The sequence below is a fragment of the Primulina huaijiensis genome, chromosome 16 (genome assembly GCF_012295235.1).
Source record: "Primulina huaijiensis isolate GDHJ02 chromosome 16, ASM1229523v2, whole genome shotgun sequence".
In the NCBI taxonomy this organism is placed as follows: domain Eukaryota; kingdom Viridiplantae; phylum Streptophyta; class Magnoliopsida; order Lamiales; family Gesneriaceae; genus Primulina; species Primulina huaijiensis.
In genome coordinates this window covers 19,378,991-19,403,514 of record NC_133321.1, presented here as the reverse complement: position 1 = coordinate 19,403,514, position 24,524 = coordinate 19,378,991, and the positions used below count along the sequence as shown (strand labels likewise).

The 24,524-nt window shown below is 37.6% G+C and overlaps 3 protein-coding genes across 5 annotated transcripts; 1 reads left to right on the top strand and 2 right to left on the bottom strand.

Annotated features, from left to right (window-relative positions):
* Nucleotides 1-399: 399 nt before the first annotated feature.
* Nucleotides 400-11,499, bottom strand: LOC140960786 (formin-like protein 14). The gene is made up of 19 exons (XM_073419060.1): nucleotides 11,327-11,499; nucleotides 10,977-11,097; nucleotides 10,114-10,817; nucleotides 9,801-10,022; nucleotides 7,453-9,692; nucleotides 7,137-7,260; nucleotides 5,676-5,747; nucleotides 5,135-5,233; nucleotides 4,277-4,318; nucleotides 4,112-4,192; nucleotides 3,980-4,030; nucleotides 3,818-3,899; nucleotides 3,627-3,721; nucleotides 2,870-2,941; nucleotides 2,643-2,759; nucleotides 2,067-2,135; nucleotides 1,903-1,969; nucleotides 1,000-1,624; nucleotides 400-770 (listed from the first exon to the last, which is right to left on the bottom strand). Exons 2-18 carry the CDS (start codon nucleotides 11,047-11,049, stop codon nucleotides 1,437-1,439), a joined length of 4,398 nt encoding a protein of 1,465 aa, XP_073275161.1. The 5' UTR covers nucleotides 11,050-11,097; nucleotides 11,327-11,499; the 3' UTR covers nucleotides 400-770; nucleotides 1,000-1,436.
* A 1,096-nt stretch (nucleotides 11,500-12,595) lies between these two features.
* Nucleotides 12,596-16,666, bottom strand: LOC140960780 (urea-proton symporter DUR3). Its single transcript, XM_073419050.1, has 9 exons — nucleotides 16,157-16,666; nucleotides 15,932-16,039; nucleotides 15,765-15,860; nucleotides 15,446-15,528; nucleotides 15,068-15,288; nucleotides 14,718-14,980; nucleotides 14,371-14,609; nucleotides 13,610-14,259; nucleotides 12,596-13,171 (listed from the first exon to the last, which is right to left on the bottom strand). Exons 1-9 carry the CDS (start codon nucleotides 16,337-16,339, stop codon nucleotides 12,876-12,878), a joined length of 2,139 nt encoding a protein of 712 aa, XP_073275151.1. The 5' UTR covers nucleotides 16,340-16,666; the 3' UTR covers nucleotides 12,596-12,875.
* A 4,283-nt stretch (nucleotides 16,667-20,949) lies between these two features.
* Nucleotides 20,950-24,437, top strand: LOC140961838 (pentatricopeptide repeat-containing protein At4g30700). Of its 3 annotated transcripts, none has more exons than XR_012172396.1 (3): nucleotides 20,950-23,497; nucleotides 23,775-23,859; nucleotides 24,167-24,437. XR_012172396.1 is itself a non-coding variant. In XM_073420572.1 (2 exons), the coding sequence occupies exon 1, from the start codon at nucleotides 21,124-21,126 to the stop codon at nucleotides 23,488-23,490; it is 2,367 nt and encodes a 788-aa protein (XP_073276673.1). In that variant the 5' UTR covers nucleotides 20,950-21,123; the 3' UTR covers nucleotides 23,491-23,497; nucleotides 24,117-24,437. The 3 variants fall into 3 exon arrangements, 1 of the variants encoding a protein (XP_073276673.1); XR_012172395.1 differs by having other exon boundaries at nucleotides 24,117-24,437; XM_073420572.1 differs by lacking the exon at nucleotides 23,775-23,859 and having other exon boundaries at nucleotides 24,117-24,437.
* Nucleotides 24,438-24,524: the final 87 nt, after the last annotated feature.

Here is a 24,524-nt window from a genome sequence, read left to right as displayed (position 1 = left end):
TTGTAACTAATCTGCTCAAAATCAAGTCGATTTTTATCATATCTCGTATTATTAGGATCTTTTGAACCTATTTATTTGGCATACATTGGTCTCGGATAGATGCCCTTCTTCTTGGGGTGGTTGGTGGATCACATGCCTAACCCTCAACTTGAACCTGCTCGTTAGGACTTTTCAATCGAACAGACACTAAACATGTATATTTTAAAAAATAAATGATATTACCATACGAAAATACAAAAATTATTACTTTGTCCGTTTATTATGACGAGTCTCTTGAATTTTACAGTATCGCAACTCAAATGCATTACCCATTTTTCAGAACTGCAATGTAATCCGAGATGTAGCGAAGATTAGCGTCTAGCAACTATTCAATGCACATAATTCAACATGCAACTCCAATTGAGATACGTAAAATTCAAGAAATGCGAACCATGCATTTCAAAATTTATGCCATGAAATTCACAGGCATGTCGAGTTCTAGGCGTGGCTCCTTCAGTCCATCGCTAGCTCAAATTAAATTTATGACCTTCATTGCATTTTTTAAAAATCCATTAATGGCTTAACAACTATTTCAATTTATCCTCCCACTTTCCCCTTTCTACGCGTAAAGATGAAAAATCATGTATTAAATCGCTTCGAAACTTCACAGAATTTTCTAAACTAGCTACGACATATAACGGGATGAAACACTCCTCTAGTCTCAAAGCTCTTCAATTCTTGTGAGCCAAGTCCCAGGATCCATTCATTGCCACCGGAGTACCTTACCTATCCTTCAAACATAAAAAAAAAAAAAAAATATCAAATTTTATACATAATTTCTCAAAAATAAAAAATTACCCTTCAAAATAGATTTGAGTAACCCACTATCAGTGCTAAGATGGTTGCTCAGAAAAGGTCAAGAAAAATAAAATACAGTGCAGGACTCGATCCTTCTAAAGGAAGGATACATATTTACATTCGAAAATAAAAGAACAGGAATCAAACAGCTAAATGACATACCAAGTTTACAAGAGCGTATATCAGGTTTCTGTGTCTCCTGAGAGAAGTGCTTGGATAATCGGATTGGAGTTTCCAATAAATTCTTTAAACCTAAAAGTTGTTATGAAGAGATAATATGTACCACCAAGTTCAATTCTGGGAATATTTCTTTTTACGATGAAACAAAGGCAAAAATTTCTCCTTTTTCCTCAGCAGTTCATAGAAATGCGTCTGTAGACTCTGTATAGGTCGTAAATTTTGAAATACTCAAAAGGCATACGAGAAGGTGAAGAAGACATATAGAAGATGTGGCTGGCTGAATTCGACGGTAGAGCTTCCCGTTAAGACCGATCAACTGTCAACATAATTGAACAAACATAGCAGGGATTTTAGAGCCCGCTGCAATAGCCCCTAGAAGCAATGTTTTTCATTGGTAAAGTCGTTTATGAAGCTTGTTTCTAATAATTACGAGAGTTGAGTTTTGCACGAAGAGCATCTACACCATCCTTCCTTGCTGGTGAATTGGCTACAGCTTGCTCCTTCAGAGCTTCCTTCTCCAATTTTCTTTTTTCAGCATCAGCTTGCTGCTCATTTTCCTCATGGGCCTTAGAGAACATCTTGGTGAAAACAACCAAAATTTGTGTCACTGCAAACATGAAACCGAAAGAATTTTAAAGAAAAGACAACTTGCAATCAAAAAAATTATATCAACCATAATCTACCAGTTAACCCAAATAAAATGAACTTAATGTAGTGAATGTCAAAAGTAAGAACGTAATGTTTCTCCCCCCCTATCAATCTTTGGAAGGGATAAAGTGTATGAGATCTGATAGTACATGGGTACCAAATAAGGAATGGGATCCATACATATCTGCCTCAGAACTAAGACAACCAAAGTACAGATAAAAACAAATTCCACAAAACCTTGCTCAAATGGGCATCTTGCTGGATCTTCCCCGAAATACTGTGACAGTGAATCTGCATTTCTTCCCTACATAGTAAAAACAGACCAAAAAGTTATACTGCCTTCTGACTCTAGAATAGAAACCATTTTCCAAGAAGTCTGAAGAAAGAATAATCTAGCTTACCACTTCGGAGTACAGGGTGATAAGTGACCTCACTTCAGCCTCAGCAATATCAAGGAAGCTTTTCAAGACCTGGAAATTCCAGTTCAGCAACTAATCACACCTTCATGTACTTCACAAAAAACCCAGGATGACATCAAATGACAAGAAATATCAGGTTATTGACTTCGTAATATTGAGTTTCTCTTATCATACCTTCCTCATTTAATCTCCATGCAAAATTTAGTCAAATCCAGAAAACCATTCGATGTTTCACGTACAAATATACTGATTTAAAGATAAGAGATGGACAAATAATATGCCATTTAATTCATTTAGCATGTCCAACCAGGGTATTTCAGATAAATAAGGAGCAACTAAACAGAAGAAGTTAGAAGTCTTAAAGCCATATTTTTAGCAATCATGCAAGCAACATTAACATAAATGAAGCAGAATACCTTTATGACTTGACATCTACAAAATAGATTGATAAAAATGGAAGGGTTTTACGAGTAAAACAAATTTCTACAATCTCAAACAACCTATAAATTTCACATTTTAATGATTAAAGGAGGATATTAATGCTTAATATTTCAATACCTGTCGAAAGCCCAAGGAAACACAACCATCATTCTCAGACGCAGTGAGTTCCTGCTCAACCTTCTCCAGTCCTTTGCTAACTGCTTGCATTTCTTCAGCCAAAGACTTTAGTTGTATCTAATGCAGCACACAAGGACGAACAAGTGAGAAACTCTTAGTGTTCACCAATGATATGCCCCTCTTCAACATTGCAATGAAAAATCCTAATCACAATATATAACACAAACCTTGGAGGCAGGTTCCAAATGTACAAGATCCTTGGTGAAATCTAGCAACTCCGGTAGTTTCTCAGAAATAATCTAAGGGAAACAAGAGTTTAAGACATCAATTTATTTACTAGTGAGAGAAGAATTGCATGATGAATCGCTGTAAAAGGAAAAAAAAAAGATTAATATCCTTGCTTCTTATGCATTTTATTATCAATTTTACGGGCTCGAAGGAGTCTTGTGCTGCTACAAGTGAATAACATGGTTATGTATAAACACAACACGTGAGAACACACAAACAAAAGTAAATCACACTTTTTAAACAAGATCACAATATTTAAACATTGGATGCGAGACACTTTAACTAAATAGCAAATGGGTTGGAAGCAGACACACACATCAAAGCATTTTCTGGAAAGAATTATTCTCATTTCTCACTTGGTATCTATTTTTTTAGAAGATACCTTGTTTCCTCGTCTAACAAAAGAATAGCATAAAGTTATGGCTGATCTGGTAAGGGAGTATCTAAGATGATAGCAATGTGAAACATATAAAATAGGATGGTCAAATTCTTAGTGATTTGGTAATGAATGAGAATAAATACTCGTTTTACACCTTTGTTGGAACAAATTGTAGATATCTTCACAGACAACATGGCAACTAGCTTATTTTCATTATTTTGTTCCAAGTTGAGCATTATTTATTAGATATATTCCCTAAAGACAACTGTAGAAGTTACATAACTAAATATCAGTGAGGATATCAAATATCACTCTACCTTACAGAGGTAATGCATTAAGGTCATTTTATTGTTTCTTGCACGTGTATCAGAAAGTTTAAGAAGACTGTCCAACTTGAATCCCACAGCAGATCCTGTAATGCAAGTAAAGAAAGTGTGACGATAGAATAATCTTACCATCAATGAAACAATGTAGTTGATTGAGAAGGTTGATTTCTAGGAGTTAATACCTCGTGCAGTACCCTGATTCAATGCATTTCCCAAAGTAAGAATTGTTTGCATAATCTGACGCAATTTCAAGGATTCCTTCACCTGCCAATCCAACAAACATGAGAGACCTTGTTGACCTGTGGCATTTCAGATGAAAAAGTTCAACTAAATATTAAAAATACCTCTTTAGAAGCATCATTGATAATGTTAAGGTTAAGTTTTAAGTCCTCCACCTGAAGAACAAAGCTAGTTACGCAAACACTATAATAAGCAATCTATGCCACAACATTATTAATTCAAAAGTATCCAAATACCTGGCTAGAAAAAGTAATTGTAAAGGCAAATACTCTTAATTTGGATTCCACTCGTGGGACTTTCATTAGTTCCATGAAAAACTGAAAATTTAGTGCCACGACAGTGAGTACTTGGAATAATAATGATATGCAGTTAACATGATTATCGACAAAATTTTGAAAGACCTGTTCACACTTCCCAAGCATGTTTTTGTCCCCATTGTAATTCTGAAACATATGCAAAGTTAATGAGGAAACATAACCATGGAGCCGAACAACACTACAGTTCTTACACATGGAAAAATATAAGAGAATGAAAATAAGAAAAAAAAAGGACATGCCGACATGATAAACGTGAAAAGCTTAAGACATGAGAACTCAAGTGCACTTCCGAATACTGTGGTAAAGTTCAAAAAACACTTTTGAGCTTCAAGATAAATTGCAAAAGGTTTTAACCATTATATGTGACTGCTTCTGCTAGCTTCTCCTAAAAATAAGCATGCAAAATGTAAAAGCTAGAAGCAACCAATTCCCTGTTTTTCCTAGCTACTAACATTTCATAGACTAGTTAAACTTGTCTAAGATAATTACTTAGAAGAATATTATGTTAGCTCTTGGAAAGGCTCATCTTTTAATTCTTTTGTCCACGGCAAAAAGCAACGTAGGAATGAAGTTGAACTGTAATAATATCGAATTTGTTTTTTCTTGTAACTGAGAAAAAGAATATCAAACTTAATCAGACATTGAATTGGGAACTGGAAAAAGGCCCAATCCAACATGTTTTGGCCTGATCTCAGGCCATGAATTACCCTGCACGGGCACGATGGCACTTCCTTTCCTTTAGTCATAGTTCATAAACTTACAACTACAGTGAATATGACTTGCTAAAAAGACCTTTGTGACACGTGAACCTTGGATTGCAGGGTTGATATCCATCAAGGAATAGACAGGAGAAGCTTGTATCAAAAATTAAGTAAGCATGATTGGACTGGAGAACGATGACACTGTATACACTTTCACAAATAGAGAGGCAGTGAAAAATACCTTCAGTGTCTCCATTTCTTCTTTGGTAGGACAGAATTTTATAAGATTCTCAACTTGATCAATGTCCAGAGCAGAAGAATCCAAAGCTAGAATGGCATTCTAATATGCAATGAAAAGCAGTGTGAAGAGCTTTGCTGATGCAGTTACATAGAATGATAAGTAAGTCTTAGCTATGTGTGAATTTTAGCTAAAAGCAATGAGAGGATGCATTTCAGTTTTAAATAAGAAAATCCAGTCAGGCGATTGAAAGTTCTTTGGTCCTGAAATGCAAAAGTGCTGATCCATTCAAATAATTCAGCCTTTATGCGTGCATTTTTCTCCCTTGTCTGGAGGGTTATCCAAAAAACCTTCATACAACCAGCAATTCAATGACTTAATCATTAATCACTTGATTTTTTTTCTATTTCTTTTTGCAAAATTAAACATTGTCACGAAAGAAATTATTTTCCCAACTTGTGGATGGATAACCCAGATAAAATAATCGCAACACTATTACCACTCTAGATTTGAGTTCTAGTTCCGAATGAAGTTGAACACTTACAATCATGTCTGGCAGGGGAATCTTAACTTTTGTGAGCATAATCTCACAATTATAAGCTCTACGCAAATCAACCTGACAAGATGGAACAACAAATAGCAGTAATAAGGAACTATTTCACTTTAAGTATTCTTACCATTCATTCTCTGACAGGTAAAAACTTATAATAAACAGCTATCATATTTATATTGATAAACAAACAATTTTTAAGGAACAAATATCTATGAAATAGAAAGATTCCAAATATTAACACATCAGTTAATAGGCATATCAAATTCAACAATAAGTCAATTTTCACAACTTGCACATCATTAATGTACTTTATTTGATTATCTTAGCTAAAACATTTTGCAATATAGTAATAACATGTGATGCTATGATGTGAAAACATTTCATGATACCAGCCAGGAAGCAAACCTCTAAACTGACCGTAAAAGAAAGCAAGCACAAAGAAATCATTCAATGGCCATATGAAGTACCGAAAGTTCAAAATCTAAAGGTTGTTTGTATAAGCTTTTGATTTGAACTAGACAACACTAATATCTCTTTGAAAAAATTACCGGAATCCCCTTTCTACAAATTTCCTATGTATAAATTGTTGGGCCTATGCCTAAAAGGCAAGTACAAACCCAAGATAACAACCTTTCAGATTGGAGAGCCTCTTGAACTTAGTAATCACTCTAGAAAAGGATGGATGTCTGATCATACATCGACTACCCTTCGAGAAACCAACTCCCCGAAGAAGTCACTCTAGATGGATTCTACTAACCTATTAGTATTTGGCACATGTATCTTTATCTAGTCTATAAAGTGAAGATGTGCCACGTTATCAACATTGAGTCTATAGCAGCCATTTCTCCATGGCGGCAACACTCAATGAGAGCACAAATATTAATTTATATGCCCAAAGAAAGAACCTAAACCAATGAAGCCCGCCTTTCAGTGAGAAAGAACCTTAGGTTTCTCGGAATATGAAGCTTTTTAAGGGGGTCATTTAATATTTCCTGCCATTTTTGGGCAGGTAAAGAATTTCAACCCTCTCCAGGATTGTAAAATTCTTGCTGCTCAAATACAAAATCTTATTTATGTGAATTTTATGATTGTGTTCTCAGGAACACAAAGTTCATTCAATAAAGCATGCCTAGCATGGTTGTTTTTAAATTTTTTTAAAAAAAGGCTCTAGGTTAAGCCTACACCAGAAATTTCCACTAACTTAAATAATATGTTTAATTTTATAGTTGAAAAACAAGACTCGACAGGAACTGTAGTCAATACTAACATCATGATCACAAATATGACATTTTTGCAACACCTATCTCACAATAATGTTTATAACGTGAGATGACTGTTGTGTACAGACCACTAGCCTCACTCAAGTAATCAAGTGTTAAAATCTCTTAGATTTTATAGACTTTTAAATTCACTTTAAACATTATAATCGATGCATGGATATGTTTCACTAACCAATTGCACTTTTTCTGGCTTGCTGATTTTAGAACCACGTGAGCCCACACCCTTATTAGGACCTTCTGAAGTAGAAGCCACTGAGAAAAGACTCTCAAGTTCTGTAATATCAATTTCAGGTGCCCTACTGATGTTAATGATGAACATCAGTAACATGAAGAGTTAATAAATTACATGAATACATAGCATATGAAAGTGAACTAAGATAATTGGTTTAGATACAGTAATTGCATAAAGAAAGAAATCTGTGACCAAACATCAAATGGGAAGTTCAGATATTTTAGAATACTCTTAAAAAAATTTAAAATCTACCAACCTTGACTGACTTTCCTGCTTCTGAGAATCAGCCCATAAACTACCTTGTATTGCCCGAGTGACTTTAACCCAATGCAAAGGCTTCAGTGAAGTTTTCTTAGGGGGGATTGAAGTACCAGTGGAGGCTCGACCTTTGGGAGATGACAAGGCTCTTCCTCTTCCATGAGATGGAGGTGGAGCTGGAGGTGCATTGGAGATTTTTTCACCAGGAAGAGGTGGAGCTGGTCCTGCACCTTGACCACGATGTAGTGGAGGTGGAGTTGGTGCTGAACCAATTATTGGAGGTACCGGAGGGGCAGGCGCCGGGATGCGCCCGGGAGCTGGTGTGGGTGTAGAAGCACGGACTAGAGGCGGTGGAGGTGGAGCAGGTGCCGAACCACAAATTGGAGGCGGTGGAGGTGGAGCAGGTGCCGAACCACGAATTAGAGGTGGTGGAGGTGGAGCAGGTGCCGAACCACGAAGCAAAGGTGGTGGGGGTGGAGTGGGTGCCAAACCACGATGTGCGGGTAGTAGAGGTGGAGTGGGTGCCGAACCACGTAGTGGGGGAGGTGGAGGTGCATAGGGGGTTGATCCACGAAGTGGGGGTGGCGGAGGTGGAGAGGGTGCCGAACCACGAATTGGAGGTGGCGGAGGTGCGAGGGGTGCTGAACCACGAAGTGGAGGTGGCGGAGGTGCGAAGGCTACCGAACCACGAACTGGAGGTGGAGGTAGGGTGGGAGCTAAACCACGAATGGGAGGTGGTGGAGGTGGGGTGGGTGCTGATCCACGAACCGGAGGTGGAGTGGATGTTGATCCACAAATCAGAAGTAATGGAGGTGGGGTGGGTGCTAAAATGTGGTCAGGAGGAGGAGCTGGAGCTGGAGCTTGAAGAGAACAATAACTTGTAGTTGAAGAAAGAGCAGTTTCTGCCAATGCTTCGGACACAACTGGAAGTGAACTTTGTAGTGGAGGTCTGGAGGTGGGTAGAGGAGATGAAATCGATATTTTAGCATTGTCAACTGATGGGGGTGGGGGTGGTGGTGGGGGTGGGGGTGGGGGTGGCACTAAGAGAGTTAAATGACTGGATTTAGAGGCAGGTGGAGGTGGTGGGGCAGGGGGAGGGGCTTTTGAAGAAGGTAAAGGAGATGCCGGATGAGTGATTTCACTACTGTTACGTAATGAAGGAGGTGGTGAAGTTCTTTTAGAATATTTATCACGTGAATGAACAATAGGGAATTCTTCACTTGAACTGCACATAGGGCGATGGGGAGGAGGTTCTATATTAGAACCCATAGTAGGCAAGAGGAGAGAAGCTCCTTCACTTAAACTGATGAGAGTAGGTGGTGGTGGTGGTGGTGGTGGTGGTGGTGGAGGTGGTGGTGGTAAGGATAACTGTTGTCCTTTTGTAGAACTTATAGGGGGTGGAGGAGGTGGCAGAGGTACTTTGCTAGAAGTAGGTGGTGGTGGTATATAACCATGTATTGTAGGATGAGGTGGCATAGATGAAGGAGCGAATGACTGTATTTTTCTCGATTCAATAGGGGGAGATGGAGAAAGTCCTTCACCATAATTAGTAAGAGGTGGTTGAGAAGATTCTGTGCCAGAATCAACCTTTGGAGAAGAAGGTGAGTGGGGAAGATGTGGTGAAGGTCTTCTACTAGAAAGAGAATGAGGTGGTGATGCAGATTCAGAGATGTTTGTATCAGAAATTAAGGAAGTCTGAAATGTAGACTGCAATGTTGGGGAAGCATTGCGTGGAACTTCCATTTCATTTGACGGCTCAGGCAAAAAAACATTATCGAACTGAATATCACTGGAGGTAACAGGTTCAATCGGATCCATTAGCAATGATGGCTGCATATGATCCTCGGAGAGTCTGAAATCAGAGACTCTATCTGAATTAAACTCCAAGAATGAATGGTCATTGATCATATTTACTTCAGGTGCACTAGGTTTATCTGAATCGAGATAATCAAGACTGTCAGCAACACTAGATGCATTGTTTTCCTCTTCGGAATCAATTGATTCAGAATAACCACCCATTCTACGCAACATTGACAAATCTTTGACATCATTAAAAACAGATAATTGCTTTAGAAACCATAAAGCAGTATCGTCATTAGTATCAATCCAATCTACACCATGAAACAGTTCTTGCACCCTGGAGAATGCTTCAATAGGCAGTCCACCTTTCTCCTCACCATTTAACATAGTAGTGTGAGATTTGGCTGGAGAACTGTTCTCGACATCTCCAAATAGGATCTGCATGCACGATGAATCAAATTTTAGGAAATGTGTTTTAAGCATAATTATTGAATTCCACAGTTAAACTAACTGAATATTCGCCAGCAAGAACATCTTAAAACGTACCTCTGCCCTAAAGGCTTTGGGAAACCTTGCCTTTGAGTCCCAAAGAATATCCAAGTTCTCACAGTTTAACATCAAAATATTGGACCGAATAAAAGCTGTATTGAACATTATCCGAAACATCATAACTTCCCTTTCTGGATCCATGTCTAAATGAACACACTCCAATACCACATCTCCTTGCACCAAACATTGTATGTCAATCTTAATTACATCACTGTCCTTCTGCATGAATGATACTAATGTTTTCATCAATGAATTAAAAAATAAGAACAATAAAAAAGAAGTGAAAAATAGTGAAGGTCCATATTCTTACTTGGCGATAATGTCGAACATGTCTGCCCTTTTTATGCATAGAATAAAGCATTTGGGTCGACAATCCATCCTTGCTAAGGAGATTTCTACCAAAAATGCGGATAATAGGTCTGCAACCTTTTTGATTATCGAACCTTGGAATTGCACGAAGAATTAGGCAGTCTAATGAAAGAGGTCGCTCAGGCGGAGGCCATTCAATGGACAGATTTCTCCGTGATATGTATTGCAAGTATCGAAGTTGGGATGGAAAAGGATTCAATGGGGACAACAACTGCAACAAACCTCTTGGACCTTCTCGATAAACCATTTCAAGAGTCTTCCTCTCACTGCTATGCAACTTCCTGAAGACTAAGAAACTAGCTAACACAAACGCTAGAAGTGGCCAGCCCCCTCTCTCACAATGAATCAAAACTACGTTTTGGCAACTTCCAAGAGAAAGCCAGCTCTCGCTCACACGAAGGAAATGGTGAATCAGGGATAATGGCAGTAAAGGACAGCCCTCATACTGTCTTGGATAATCCATAACCGTGACATCATATTCACACAACATCTCTGCAAACCGGCTTTTCTTCTCCCCTTCCCGAAAATTGAAAGCAAGAAAAGAGGATTCTGGAAACTCTTCGTGCAATTCATTAATGATTTCATGTAGATATAGCTGGTATACTTCGTCAGGCAGTACTTCGGTGGAGAAACACGAATCAAAAACTGCAAAGCACATTATTTGCTTTCATCAATCCAGATAGATAAAAGGGAAAAATGACACCTTATAAAACAGTGAAAACCAGTTCAACAGAGTGTTTCAACTCACTCAACATACCCAAAACGAAAAGAAGAAAAAAAACAGAATCTGGTATTTGACATTACCATACACTCTATCAGAAAGTTCGAGCAAACCATCTGGAGGTCTTTTGTAAAAGAATCTACTCAGCAACGACATATTATCAGCGTCAATCACATAGAAGTGCACATACAACAAGATCCACACCTGCAAAAATGCTAACACAATTGAAATCACGCACCAACAGCTTAATTTGCATTCCCTCGTATCCTTGCAGCACTAATCTCAGAACGAACAAAGTATAAGCTTCCAATCCGTGTATACATATATTATAGACCCAGTATTCTAGACCAAAAAAGAACGAACCTAATATTGCCGCATAATGTTAAGTGAATAAAAGAAAAACGTGTAACATCATTGAAAGATTGAAGCGAACCAGCGGGAGGAAAGCCGCGGCGAGGGTGAACGGAGAAACCGGAGTTCAGGAAAATTCGAAGAGAGAGCTGATTCGACAGTGTCCCCCGGAGATTGAATGCGGGCGGTGGCGTTCCAGTTTCCTTTCTAAATTTGAATGTTCAGGTTTCATTTGTTTTTCTTCTTGTCACAAGTGTGTGCCTTTGAAAAGGGAACATTTTGGTTGTACGTGACACATGGATGATTGTACATAATTTCCCATATTATTAAAGTGTATATCATATTTTATATCCAACAATTTTTTACAAATATATCTCTTACTATTATTACTAATTAAGTTCGGGCATAATAGAGCCGCTTGGTATTTTTTCCATTATTTCAAAATTATATTTTAGTATCTAATTGCAATATGTGATAATTTCAAATTGTAATATGATATGTAGTTTTAAATTGTAATATGTTCCGTCATTGATTTTTATAATTACGATACTTGTTTTATTTGAATATAAATCAAATTGATTATAACAAAACTGTGCAAGTACATAAAACATGTCAAAAATCACTAGTTATAATAAAATACCCAGACACGTTTGAAATCCCTTCTATTGTTATTGTAACTAGTTTAGCTACATTGATGAAGTTCCTCTTTATAAAAATCTCGAATCGAAGATAAAAAAAACAAGCATTTTGCTCGGACTAAAGAAGTAAAGAGTACTAAGTATTCGTATTAACGACAACACACAGACATATTATCACGGGCGGAGCCACATATACAAATACACGGGCTTTAGTCTGGGTGGTCCAAATTCGTCATCAAGATGGATCGTCCTTACGCGGTCAACTAACTCATACTAATGCTAGGACTTGTCGCAAGTTTTTTTAAAAAAATTTATATGTAAATTTTGTATAATTTTGGAATAATATGATATTAGCCCGGATAGATTAATTTAAAATAGTAAAAAATTCTAGAATTTAAAATTTTAGTCCGGGCAGAGCCATATTTCTGGCTCCGCCACTGCATATTATACAAATATTATGTTGTAAGCATATGATATAATATTTATTTTAAAAAATATGATATGTTTTTTTACATGATGAATTTGTTTTGTAATTTAAGAATGATCTCAGGAAACATACAATTTCTGTATGGCTCTCTTACGTAATATAATAGTAATAGATATTGAATTCAACGTTATATGGAGCATAACATGTCAGGTAAATATGGTAGTAGTTCAAATTAATTATAGTCTATCTTCGACAATGTGCTTCGAGTCGAACTATAAGACACGCTTTTCACATTTCCAAGAAAATATATATATGACGTTTTACACTTCGAAATCATGAACTTTGATAGTAATTGTTTTCATGTTTTTACTTCCAAACCACACGAGTTCTTGAAAAGAAACAAGAAACATAGGAAAGCATAACCACTACTTCTATACTATGCAAATTTTGCAAATATGTCATCACAAAGCTCGCAACTATCTGCTTTCCACACACGAAAAAACCAATCTTCATAGTATTATTTCACACATGAATCTTTTGTCTATGCCCTGTGCCGAGTGCTGCTGTTATTCCGGAACAATTTGTATTTCTAGTTCCGACGCCTCTTTCTTCTTCGCCTTCTCCTTCTCTAGCAAATACATTTTCTCTGCATCAGGCAGCAAAGACACGATGGTCTGAAGCTTGAGATTCAACTCTTCGATCTTTTCCATCATCCTGTCATTCGTGAACATCCCGAGCATCACGCTTTGAATCGTCTCCCAGCTTTCCATGAGAGGTAGAGCGATGATGACTACCGAAGCAATAGTACCCCATGCAATGGCTATGACTGCCCAGAATCTGAAGTATCCCTTGTTGAATTGCCCTGCATTATCATGGTAACATATTCATAAATTGTTCAAAGATTGATAGTAGAAACTATGGGGGTAGGTGCAGATGAATGGTGTTGCTTCGAGCTTTTTTAGCCGGCTCAAATATTTTTCAATTCGAATCCTATTTATTTTGTTCACTGACTAATTCACAACTAGCAAGCTAACATGAATCAAGTTCGAGCTTGAACTTAAAATTAAGTGGAACTTAGAGCAAAAAATACTTCATTTTTTAAGTTTCAAACCAAACTTTCCGAAAGCTAAAAAAATTCTTGCTGGAGCTCGAATATGAACAGTATTCGGCTCGATTTTTTTCATCTGCACCAGTAGATAGAAGTAAATAGCAAGACACTTTCTTTCAGTTATATCAAGTGGAACCAGAGTTTTAGATCTAATCCACCGTAGAATATCGTGTTTTCAGCCGAGTGGATTACCTGCTGGAAGAGTAAGCATAGGCCACAATACAACAATCACTAAAGTGAAGCAAACACCCCATTTTATAATCCATCTTTTTGCTCTGATCAACTTTTCTTCCTTAAACTCTTCAATCGACAATTCGTGATTCTCCTTTTCGACAACAGTAATCTGTTTAGTACTCTCCCAATCATAATCTTGAGGCTGAATAAAACTACATACAGCATGAACAACTCCACCAACAAGAATAGAAACCAAATTTCCAGCCAACATTGGCGCGTTTCTTCCAGTTGTCTCGAGATTCACTCTCCCATACTCGACTTTAGTGACTGTTAACCAAGTTGTGATTCCAAGTAAACAACCAGTAATTGTTCCAAGAATGGCGCCAAATGCATTAGCTTTCTTCCATAGAAGCATAAAGGCTATGGGGATCACCGCCGAACCGATGAAGACTCCCATCGCTAGATACATCCATCCAAGTGAAACTCCGGCCTTGTTCAATATCACAGCTAAAATTCCCATGAAACAACCGAAGGATAGAACGATACTCCTCGACACTTTTAGAATCTGTTTTCCACTTGCATTTGGATTTATGTATGTACGGTAGATGTCGTATGTACATAGTGAAGAGACTGCAATCAGCTCAGAGGAACCAGCAGACGTCACAGCCCTAATCATCAACGCAAAATTTTCAAAAACAAAAACTTGGTTATTCAAGAAACCGTCATAGGCAAGAGAAGGGAGGGAAAGTTTTTAAATTTCTTTTCTGCCTATAGCTTACATAAAAAGCATTGTCAGCAGAAGAACAGATCCTCCTTTTCCCATCAAAGCAATAGCCGTGGCAGGAGGGACAAGTCCATGGCTTGCCTCACTTGCAGTGATTGGCAGATCGAGGGCTAATGCTCCGAGACCAAGTGAAGTTGCCAAAGAAAACGGAACTGCAAACCAAACCAATCCTCCCAGTAAGTATCCCTTGTGTGTCGATGATGGTCTTGCGGCAATGGCACTGACCCAGTATCCCTGAAATTAAAGTTAAGTTACTATTCAATACGTATTTACATCCCTAAAAATTGATGAAGATATACCAAATCTGTGAAATTCAGGATCAACGGCTTCCCCCGTACGTACATTATCTACGAACACAGTGCCGAAATTTCCGACGATATTGATAATGCCGAAGACAAGACCTCCAGAACTCAGCATTGTGACGAAAGATCCTTTGTAGTTCCCACTGACTGGACCACAGGCTTGCCCGATATGAGAAATCGGATCTTGACAACTACGTGTTTTACTTGTAGCCTGAAGCAAACGATTGTACACAACGGTTGGGCTGCCAAGTTCGCTGCTCGAGACATATACCAGGTATACAAAGATGACTAAGACTAGATGTACTGCAGTGAAAAACGACGAATATGGCTTAGTGACGTGGAAAAGTTATATCTGTCAAATTTCTATTGAGAATGGGTGGTTTCATGTACCTATTACCGAATGAATGTAACTCGCCAAAAAAGTGGCTTTTAGCCCTCCTGCAAGTGTGTACACAATTACACCGAGAGGGATAAGAAAACTTGCTGCATATATGTTGACCCCTGTGAGAGCATTCACCACTGCGGATCCACCGAGTAAAAGCATGGCCGTTACGATAATGTTTGTCATGAAGCAGAATGTCAGAAAGACCATATGAGCCGCAGTTCCCCATCTGTTGAAAAGCTAGAAAATTCAAATTCATTTACAGGTGTAATCACACAACAGGGATGCAGCCTGAGCAATTATTCATCCCCTAGTTGATTTTGCTGTTTGGCCTTCTAGGAACCAAATGTTTCATAAACAATATGACAGACTAAGATAGAACAAACCTTGCTTTGACGATTTCACAAACTGTATGAGCATGAGGAGCTTTTCTTTTTATCTCAATAGCCATCACGCCAAATAAAAGCACCTGTTTATCAAACGAGCAGATACGATCTTTATACCAAGAATGGAAGATCAAACTCATGCACAGTAGCAGACCCTGGGTGGCACAAGGGGCCGGCAGCAGAATTTCTTTTCCTACAAATGCAAGTTTCATCGTCCCTCTTCCCATCTGACCCAATCCCTCTTCTAAATTTTTAGGCCCGTCCCTTTTTTTGGGGTAAAAAAAATATAGAAGAAAAAAAGAGTATCTTTACGACGTGCCTGTATAGTAGCTCCACTTGCATACCAGAAAGGACCACTGACTCCATATTCCCAAGCAACATTAGAACTTTGCAAAATGGTAGCAGCCCAAGTCCACTGCAGGATTGATTAAACGATTGAGTAAAGATTAACAGCAATAGATTCAATCCGAATGCATATCTCATTACCTGAGACACAATCACACTGGCAATGAGTCCTGTTTTAACATTTCTTCCTGCTGTATTGAACCATTCGGATGTATGCCGGGACCCAACATATCTCTTTTCCAGCCACACCTAATCCAAAAAAATAAATCCCACATCAAAAAATTTTAAATTTCTCGATAAAAGTCATGCAAAGTATAGATAGATACAGAACCAAGAAATCTGAGATGGGTTGGGGAAAATTTTCACCAAGAAAGAGGTGAAGACAGCAAAAAAGGCTCCAAATCCAAGAATCACAGAGTACCCAACACCTTGATTGAGCACAGCTTTTCCACCGAAGAAACTGGTTTGCCTGACACAACTGCCACCATCTTCATGATAATACTTGGCTGAGTATGGGAATGGCGGGCAGTTAGTTAGAGAAGAAGCCATCGAAATTTGGTCAGGCGTCTGTCGAAGAATCGGACTTGATATTTATAAAACGAAGATAGTTTGAGTGGGAAACATAGCACTTTTCTTGGGACGGAATATACTATATATCTAGTGCCTAATAAGACAAGTCAAACAAAGCAACTATTTCAATACGTAAGGAATCTCTAGGATGCTGGCCAGACGAAACAGATTGAATACAGTTGTTCAAAATAATATAAAAATCTTTTTGAAATTTTATTAAATTGGCTATTGCTGTAAAATCTTGAAGGAGGGATTGCTTGGGAGCAGCAGTCATTGGTTTAATCTGCCACTGTCTCATTTTTTTTTTATAGAGCTGGAAAAGGATTGGCTTTTGGATTCTTTCCGGTTGTGTTTTCCCTTAATAGACATCTTTGCTTCTGCAACAAACATCGGAAAGAATGCAACGTATATCTTTTTACTATTTTACATTATGTTATATTGATGAATTCTTTTTTTGTTTTCTTCGTTCCTCTTTCTTTATATATTTCCATCAATCTGGGCTTTTGAATTTTATTTCTCAAAAAAAAATTACTTCATCTTATATTTGAGTTTCAATAAAAATCTAAAAGCTAGCCGTGGAGTTCTAACCAATCTAGTTTTGTATCTATCTTAGTTCGATGCCTATATGTAATATGAATCCTATCCGAGCTATTTCTCTTGTGTAAAATGTCAAAGAATAGTACGTGGAAATTGATGGGTAGTTGAGTCACTCTCTGGGATTGTCACCATGGCTGAAAATAAGCTCTGATCATTAGCAACTTGGGGTATCGAATATCTTTCTTACATTGTATATCGCAAAAGAGAAAAAAAAATAAGAATTTTTTAAGAAAATTTGGATTTGAAAATCTTCTATTTCTTTCTAATTTGTAAACACACAACTTGAATCTTACAATAATTTATGCAAAATGTCAAAGAAAAGTACTTGGAATTTGTTGGGCGTTGAGTCACTGTCTTGGTTTGTCACCATGGCTGAAAATATTTACTCTTCTCTGAACTTTCAATTATTTGAAAGCTTGGCGTATTCATTTGACTTTAGAATATTCCAACTGAATGCTAGCTAGCTCTTATATTTTATTGGAAGTGGTAGAATCAGAAAGAAATCCCCTCTGAACTTTTAAAATATAGAAGATATTAAACAATTAATGAATAAAGAATATACGATTTATGGACACCTAAATCAAAATAACTTGTATAAATTTAGATTCGAATAGAATAGATTCTCGTATTAAGCACACTCATCTAGATTCCACCAGTATACTGTCACAGAGCAAACAAGTGAAACATAAAAATTAAATGATTTGTGCAATTCAAGGAGTTGATTGATGAGGCTATCATATTAGGGCAAAAATTTGTGTGAGACGGTCTCACGGGCCGTATTTTGTGAGACGGATATCTTATTTGGGTCATCCATGAAAAAATATTATTTTTTATGTTGAGAGTATTACTTTTTATTGTAAATATCGGCAGGGTTGACCCGTCTCATATATAAAGATTCGTGAGACTGTCTCACAAGATACCTACTATCATATTAGATATCAACAAGGCAAATTATATTTCATATTGATATATAACAGCCTAAGCCTATTGTACTTGTATATTAAAATTTAGAAGAGGCGAGTTTACTTTTGAAAGATGCGACTTGATAATTTATTAAGAATTGTGCACGTTTCTGTGAGGGGGGAAGATTCAATTGGTTTTGAATTAATTAAACACTTAATTTTATGTCTTTTTCTCAAATTATAAAAAAGTTATGGATTAAATTTTGGTGATGAAGTGTGTAACTATTATATAATAGATATAGATGTAAGTTCGGTGTATAGAAAAAGTTTAAATCTAAATAAAAACCAAACCCATTCGAGACCATTATAATTTGAACCAAAATTAAAGAGTCTAATGTTGGTTTTCCTGGAGATAGGAAAGAAGAAAAATGGTTGAAATTGCATTTCTGGCTTTTATAGCTTGTTAAAAAACAACCAGACGCAGTTGTATGAAATGCGCGCGCGCTTATCTATACTATGTTTAATTATAGGAATTTTGTAACGAAAAGTATTAACCATTCTGGTCAGAAACCATTAACTTCATTTATTTTTACAAGATTCTACCACCGAAAGTGAATTTTGCGCAAAATTCAAAATTTTAACCTTCACAATCACAACATTATTATTATTAAGTTTCCGAATGAACATCAACATTGTTTGCAAAGATAATTACTTAAATATATATTGCATGAAATCTCTCAATACATCCAATGCAACATTTGAAGTCATCAAACTTCCCCGATAATTCTCTGCATGATTCCGAGCTACTTGGTTCGTCATCAGCTTCTCCATTACTCGTCTCAAGTCGTCTTTAACAGTATCCATGGAGCCACTAGACCAGGCCATGTAACCAATCTCGAGATGGTCCACTGCTAATTTAGCATTATAAATTTGGTCACCCCGAATAGGCCACGCCAAGATTGGCACACTTCGAGCTATAGCCTCCATGGTCGAGTTCCATCCACAATGCGACAAGAATCCCCCTATCGAAGGATGACTCAGTATCAACAGTTGTGGTGCCCAACCACTTATGATCAACCCTCTTCCTCGGATTCTAACCGTCAATTCGTCAAGAAAATCCCATTCATTTCTTTGCTCTTTCACATCTTTTATGGCATTTGATACCGCATTATTTGCTAGATCCGTCGGATGTCCGTTGCGCGATTTATTATTTGAAATGCTGCGAGCGACCCATATGAATGGATAATGCATTTCTTCCAATGCGCTTGCCAGTTGCTGGATTCTTCAATAGTAGGGCTAACTTCACTACCAAATGACACGTAAAGGACAGATTTTTCAGGGTTTTTATTCAAACATTGTAGTATATCAGTATTTGGTCCTCACTGAAGTTACTTTGGTGCTTAGGTTCTCTAATTAGGACATCATGGATCATTGAATTGGACAAAGCCCAAAATTGATTGGGTAAAAGAGGGCCCACTCCAACACAGGCAAGCCCATCTCAGTGGCTAAATATTTGATAAATGGACGCTCAACATGATCACAAGTATTGAACATCAGCGCGACGGAGCCCTCAACCAATGGGACCCACGGCGGCTGTTCGCCTGGTCTAGGTGGACCGCCACCGCCGGAGAGTGGGGGTTGTCGAAGAGGCTTTCGCACAAAGTCATGATATTTAAGGTGCATTTCTTCTGGAAAGCCGGGAATAAGGTGAATCTCACTTGGGTTAACGCCGCAAGCACCGGACTTCCAAGCACCCCACTCCATAGCGGCTGCGCACGTGCCGAAGGTGAAGAAGCTGATGACCGGAATCTTGAACTTCCAGAAGATATGCTTCGTCCAGCCCATTTGGAAGTCAACAATGGCGCAAGCCGGGACCGGCCCGTTGGACCTGGCGAAGAGATGTGCTTCCAGTTCAGAGCCCATTTGAGCGTCAGTGCCTAAGGTGTGTCCTTGTCTGGCGTGGGATGTTATTTTGATGACGGCGGGGACGATGGAGGGGGCGACAAGGGTGGGGCTGTAGCTTGCGGAAGAGATGGTTGCACAGTTGGATACAAGGAAAAAGATGGCCTGTACGGCTGTACCTGAAGATGTAACAACATAGATCTCTCCGATGATGGCCATATATACTTAAATTTTGTGGAATTTGAGCTTCAGAAATGTTGTGAAGTGTGCAGTGTAGCAGAGAAGAAGAAGAAGAAGAAGAAAAAGAAGAAGAGGGAGTTCATAGGAATTGCTTATGAATCTACGATGATGTGTTGGTGATCTCAATTATTGAGATTTTAGATATTTTATTTGCATGCTTATGAATGTCGATAATTATTTTTAACTACGTGAACCTCAACATATTTGATCCAATACGAGTTTTTGCATACATGATATGAGGATTTTAGCAAATAAGTTTTTGAATTCGTGATGTTTGGTTAATTTACTTTCCATTATTTAATACTTTTTTTTTTTTTTCCTGATCTGGCTCTTTGCCAAGTGCATTTTCTAGGACAGTTTACAGTTTATCATCTTGACTTGCTGAATAATTTAGCTTCAGCTGATTGATATAGTGTTTCCAGCGCACTTTTTTCTCGTTCAGGATTGAATGTTTTGTATTTATTCGTTTTAAGAAAAGCTTACTGGTTTGAAGGGAAGTTCCCAACACAAATTTCCTACTGGTTTATAATCATCTTTGTACTTCTTGTTCAAATATCAAGCTAAAATTAATACTGAAAATATATATTAAATAATGATTTTAGGGGCTGAGATCGCTAATTCCGGTCCGTTTTAATTTCAGGGTCTATTTGAAATGAGAGATAAAATAATAATATAGAGATAAATAAATTTTTTAATAATAAAATAAATATAAAATTTATTTAATATAATGTTTAATTTGATTGATTTAAGTGATCAAATTTGACTATTATCGTTTTATATTTTGAAAATATTAATAATATTATTTATTAAAAATAATATTTAAATTTAATTAATATAAAATAAATAATTAATTGATGAATAAATGATATAATAAATATTAAACATGAAATCGAATAAGATAATAAATTGTTAGTTATATATCAATTAAAACTGTATCTTTTATTTAGCACGCAGACTTGTTTTGATATCCCAGTGACGATGGCTGCGAATTTATCGAGATTTTGCCTTTGTCTGAAGAAGCCGATCTCTATCCATCAATGGCAGCCGATTCGAAGCTTCATCGGCCTCCGACAAAGATCATATCTTTTAGAAGCCCTACGCTATTGATAGGTTGGAATATAAATGCACTTTACCCGAGCCTTAGCTGCTACAAAGGACAAAAACTTTTTCTTCCGTTTGCTTAAACAGACAACGAAGCTCTCACAGCTCAACGAGGCCCACGCCCTAATCATTCGCAGCAATCTTTCCAGTGATCAAACCATCATCACAAAGCTCATCCAGAAGCTCCTTGACCTCAATGCAACAGCGCAAGCGAAGCTTCTCTTTGCAAGCATCAATTCACCTGACCTTTTCCTCTACAATGTTCTCATTAAAGGCCTTAGGGAGAGCCCTTATGAATCGCTGTGTGTGTACAGAAGTCTATGCTGGAAGTTCCAGTTGAAACCTGATAATTTTACGTATTCGTTCATTATAGCAGCTTTCTCCGGTTTTCCTTCCATTGCGTGTGAAAAAGTTGGAGTTTTACTTCATGGGCTTGTGGTTGTCTCTGGTTATGGTTCTGATTTGTTCGTGGGCTCGGCTTTGGTGGATATGTATGCTAGTTTTTCGAGGATAGAGATGGCGTATAAGGTGTTTGATGTGATTCCGGAGCCAGATACGGTTCTTTGGAATACGATGATTTCTGGGTTGGTTAAAAATTGTTGTTTTTACGAGTCGCTCCATGTTTTTCAAGATATGACTGGAAAGACTACGCATTTTGACTCGACTACATTGGCTGTGGTGATTTCTGGTGTAGCTGAGTTGCAGGAGATCCGAACTGGAATGATGGTTCAGGCGTTGGCTATGAAGGTCGGCTGCCATTTTCATGATCATGTGATGAATGGTTTGATTTCTTTGTACGCAAAATGTGGGGATATTTTGACTGCTAAGTTGTTGTTTGGGTTAATAGTGAATCCCGATTTAATTGTATATAATACCATGATCTCTGGATTTAATTGTAATAATGAAATTGAGTTGTCAGTTCAGCTGTTCAAGGAACTGGTTTCTTCAAGGCGCAAAGTAAGCTCAAGTTCAGTGGTTGGTTTAATCCCTGTATTCTATCCATTTGGTCATTTGGAACTTACTTGCTCAATTCATGGCTTTTGTGAAAAGTCTGGCTTTTTATTTAGTTCTTCTGTCTCGACTGCATTGACAACCACTTATAGTCGGCTCAATGAGATAGAATTTGCGAGACAGTTATTTGATGAGTCACCAGAAAAAACTTTGGCATCTTGGAACGCCATGATCTCCGGATATGCCCAAAACGGGGAGACAGAAATGGCAATAACTCTATTCCATGAAATGCAGAAGCTTGATATTCATCCAAATCATGTTACAATTACAAGTATTCTGTCTGCATGTGCTCAGCTTGGAGCTTTAAGTCTTGGAAAATGGGTTCATGATTTGATTAAAAGAGAGTACCTTGATTCCAACATCTATGTTTCGACCGCTTTGATTGACATGTACATGAAATGTGGGAGCATTGAGGAGGCTAGAAGATTATTTGATAACATGGGGGATAAAAATGCAGTGACTTATAATTCCATGATTACTGGTTATGGCCTTCATGGACATGGGCATGAGGCACTAAAACTATTTGAAAAAATGCTACTTTCTGGGATTTTACCCACAAGAGTTACTTTCCTCTCTATCTTGTATGCTTGTAGTCATGCTGGCTTGGTGGAGGAAGGTGAAGAAATATTCCGTTCAATGATTTATGACCATGGATTTGAACCTAATTCTGAACACTATGCATGCATGGTTGATATTCTTGGCCGAGCTGGAAAATTGGAAGATGCCTTGGAATTAATAAATAGGATGCCAATTGAGCCTGGTCCTGCGGAATGGGGTGCATTGCTTGGTGCTTGTATGATTCACAAGGATGCCAACGTAGCTCGCTTGGCATCTGATAAATTATTTGAGTTGGATCCCAACAATGTAGGATATCATGTTCTACTCTCAAATATATATTCGACGAATCACAATTACTCCCAGGCTGCTTCACTTCGTCAAATAGTGAAGAAAAGAAATCTTGCAAAGATGCCTGGCTGCACTTTAATTGAGGTCAGGGGGCAGCCACATGTCTTTACATCCAGTGACCAGTCCCACCCAGAAGCAAAAGTTATATACTCGATGCTTGAAAATTTAATGGAAAAAATGAAAAATTCTGGATATCAAATGGAGACTGTTACAGCTCTGCACGATGTAGAGGAAGAAGAAAAGGAACTAATGGTGAAAGTTCATAGTGAGAAATTGGCCATTGCTTTTGGGCTTATAATGTCTGATGAAGGGGACGAAATAAGGATTATAAAAAACCTAAGGGTTTGTTTAGACTGCCATAATTTTACAAAATTTGTAACCATGATTACTAAGAGAATAATCATCGTGAGGGATGCTAATAGGTTTCATCATTTTAGAAATGGATCCTGTTCTTGTGGAGACTATTGGTGAAAGTATGGTACGTCTTTGTTGATGGAGTCGTCTATAATTTAGTAATTTGGTTGAGACAATGAAGATTGCTGTTTTTCCTGTTGTGGATTATATATGTAGTGTGATCCAATAAATGGTCAAGCTATTATTCAAACTCACATAGCTCGAGGATTTTACACTTGATAATATCAGTTCAATTTTCTATTCTTATTGGCATGAAATTTGTAATATCCGTTCATTTTGGTGCATTGTTTTTGTTCATTTTTCCCTGCTGACATTGGAAGAAACTTGCTTGTTTATCACAGGAGTCGCAAGAACTTTGCTCAACTCTTGAAACAGCTCAATTCTTATTTTGCTGGCCTTCCGGCCTGGAGATTCCTCGTTGACAAGGTAATTCTATGGTTTTCTGTTAAACTTTTATACTTGCTTCATGCAACTGATTTGTTATACTCTCGAAGTAATCTGAATCTCTTAGATCCTTTCTCCATCCAATTGATTTGTGTACACTATGTTTTAATATTTTGTAGTTCAAGTCCTTAAAATTGTAAGATTCAGTCTGTTGTTTATGCCATGTGGTTATTGCATTTTCTTTGTGTAGTTGAACCCGTCTTGCTTTAGCACTGGGCTTGTCTCGCTTTGTTTGACAGAGCATTTGTTTTTGTACCTGTGGATATATCGGTACATTTATTTACTGCAGATGATTTGAAGGACATCTATTTTCTGCAGCACCTTATGAGCCCAAGCCTGGACACAGTTTAGCCGTGGAATATTGACCAAAACTTCGCTGCGTTTATTGTGAAAAAAATTAGCTTTGGTTTACACCACGTGTGCTTGCGTGTGTGTTTTAGGAATTAAATTTGTAATGGCTACTAAAAGATTAAATGGTTACTATTTCCATTATTAGATGCAATTGCAAACAAAAACGATGTAAGCTCTGTGTTTTAACTTTTAACAGTTCGAGATATGCATTGGTTTACTCCACATGAATTTTACTTTCAAATTTCTTGAAAAACTATTAAAATGTATCAAGTCACTTAATCCCAATTATGAAGTTC

Coding starts and splice junctions, on each gene's coding strand:
- LOC140960786 (XM_073419060.1), bottom strand. CDS start 11,049: ATGTCGTTGCTGAGTAGATTCTTTTACAAAAGACCTCCAGATGGTTTG. Junction 5,748..7,136: donor AGCCAGAAAAAGTGCAATTG/GTTAGTGAAACA, acceptor CCATCTTGTCAG/GTTGATTTGCGTAGAGCTTA. Junction 4,193..4,276: donor TGCTTGGGAAGTGTGAACAG/GTCTTTCAAAAT, acceptor CTAAATTTTCAG/TTTTTCATGGAACTAATGAA.
- LOC140960780 (XM_073419050.1), bottom strand. CDS start 16,339: ATGGCTTCTTCTCTAACTAACTGCCCGCCATTCCCATACTCAGCCAAG. Junction 15,289..15,445: donor TGTGAAATCGTCAAAGCAAG/GTTTGTTCTATC, acceptor GCTTTTCAACAG/ATGGGGAACTGCGGCTCATA. Junction 13,172..13,609: donor TATGCTTACTCTTCCAGCAG/GTAATCCACTCG, acceptor ATGATAATGCAG/GGCAATTCAACAAGGGATAC.
- LOC140961838 (XM_073420572.1), top strand. CDS start 21,124: ATGCACTTTACCCGAGCCTTAGCTGCTACAAAGGACAAAAACTTTTTC.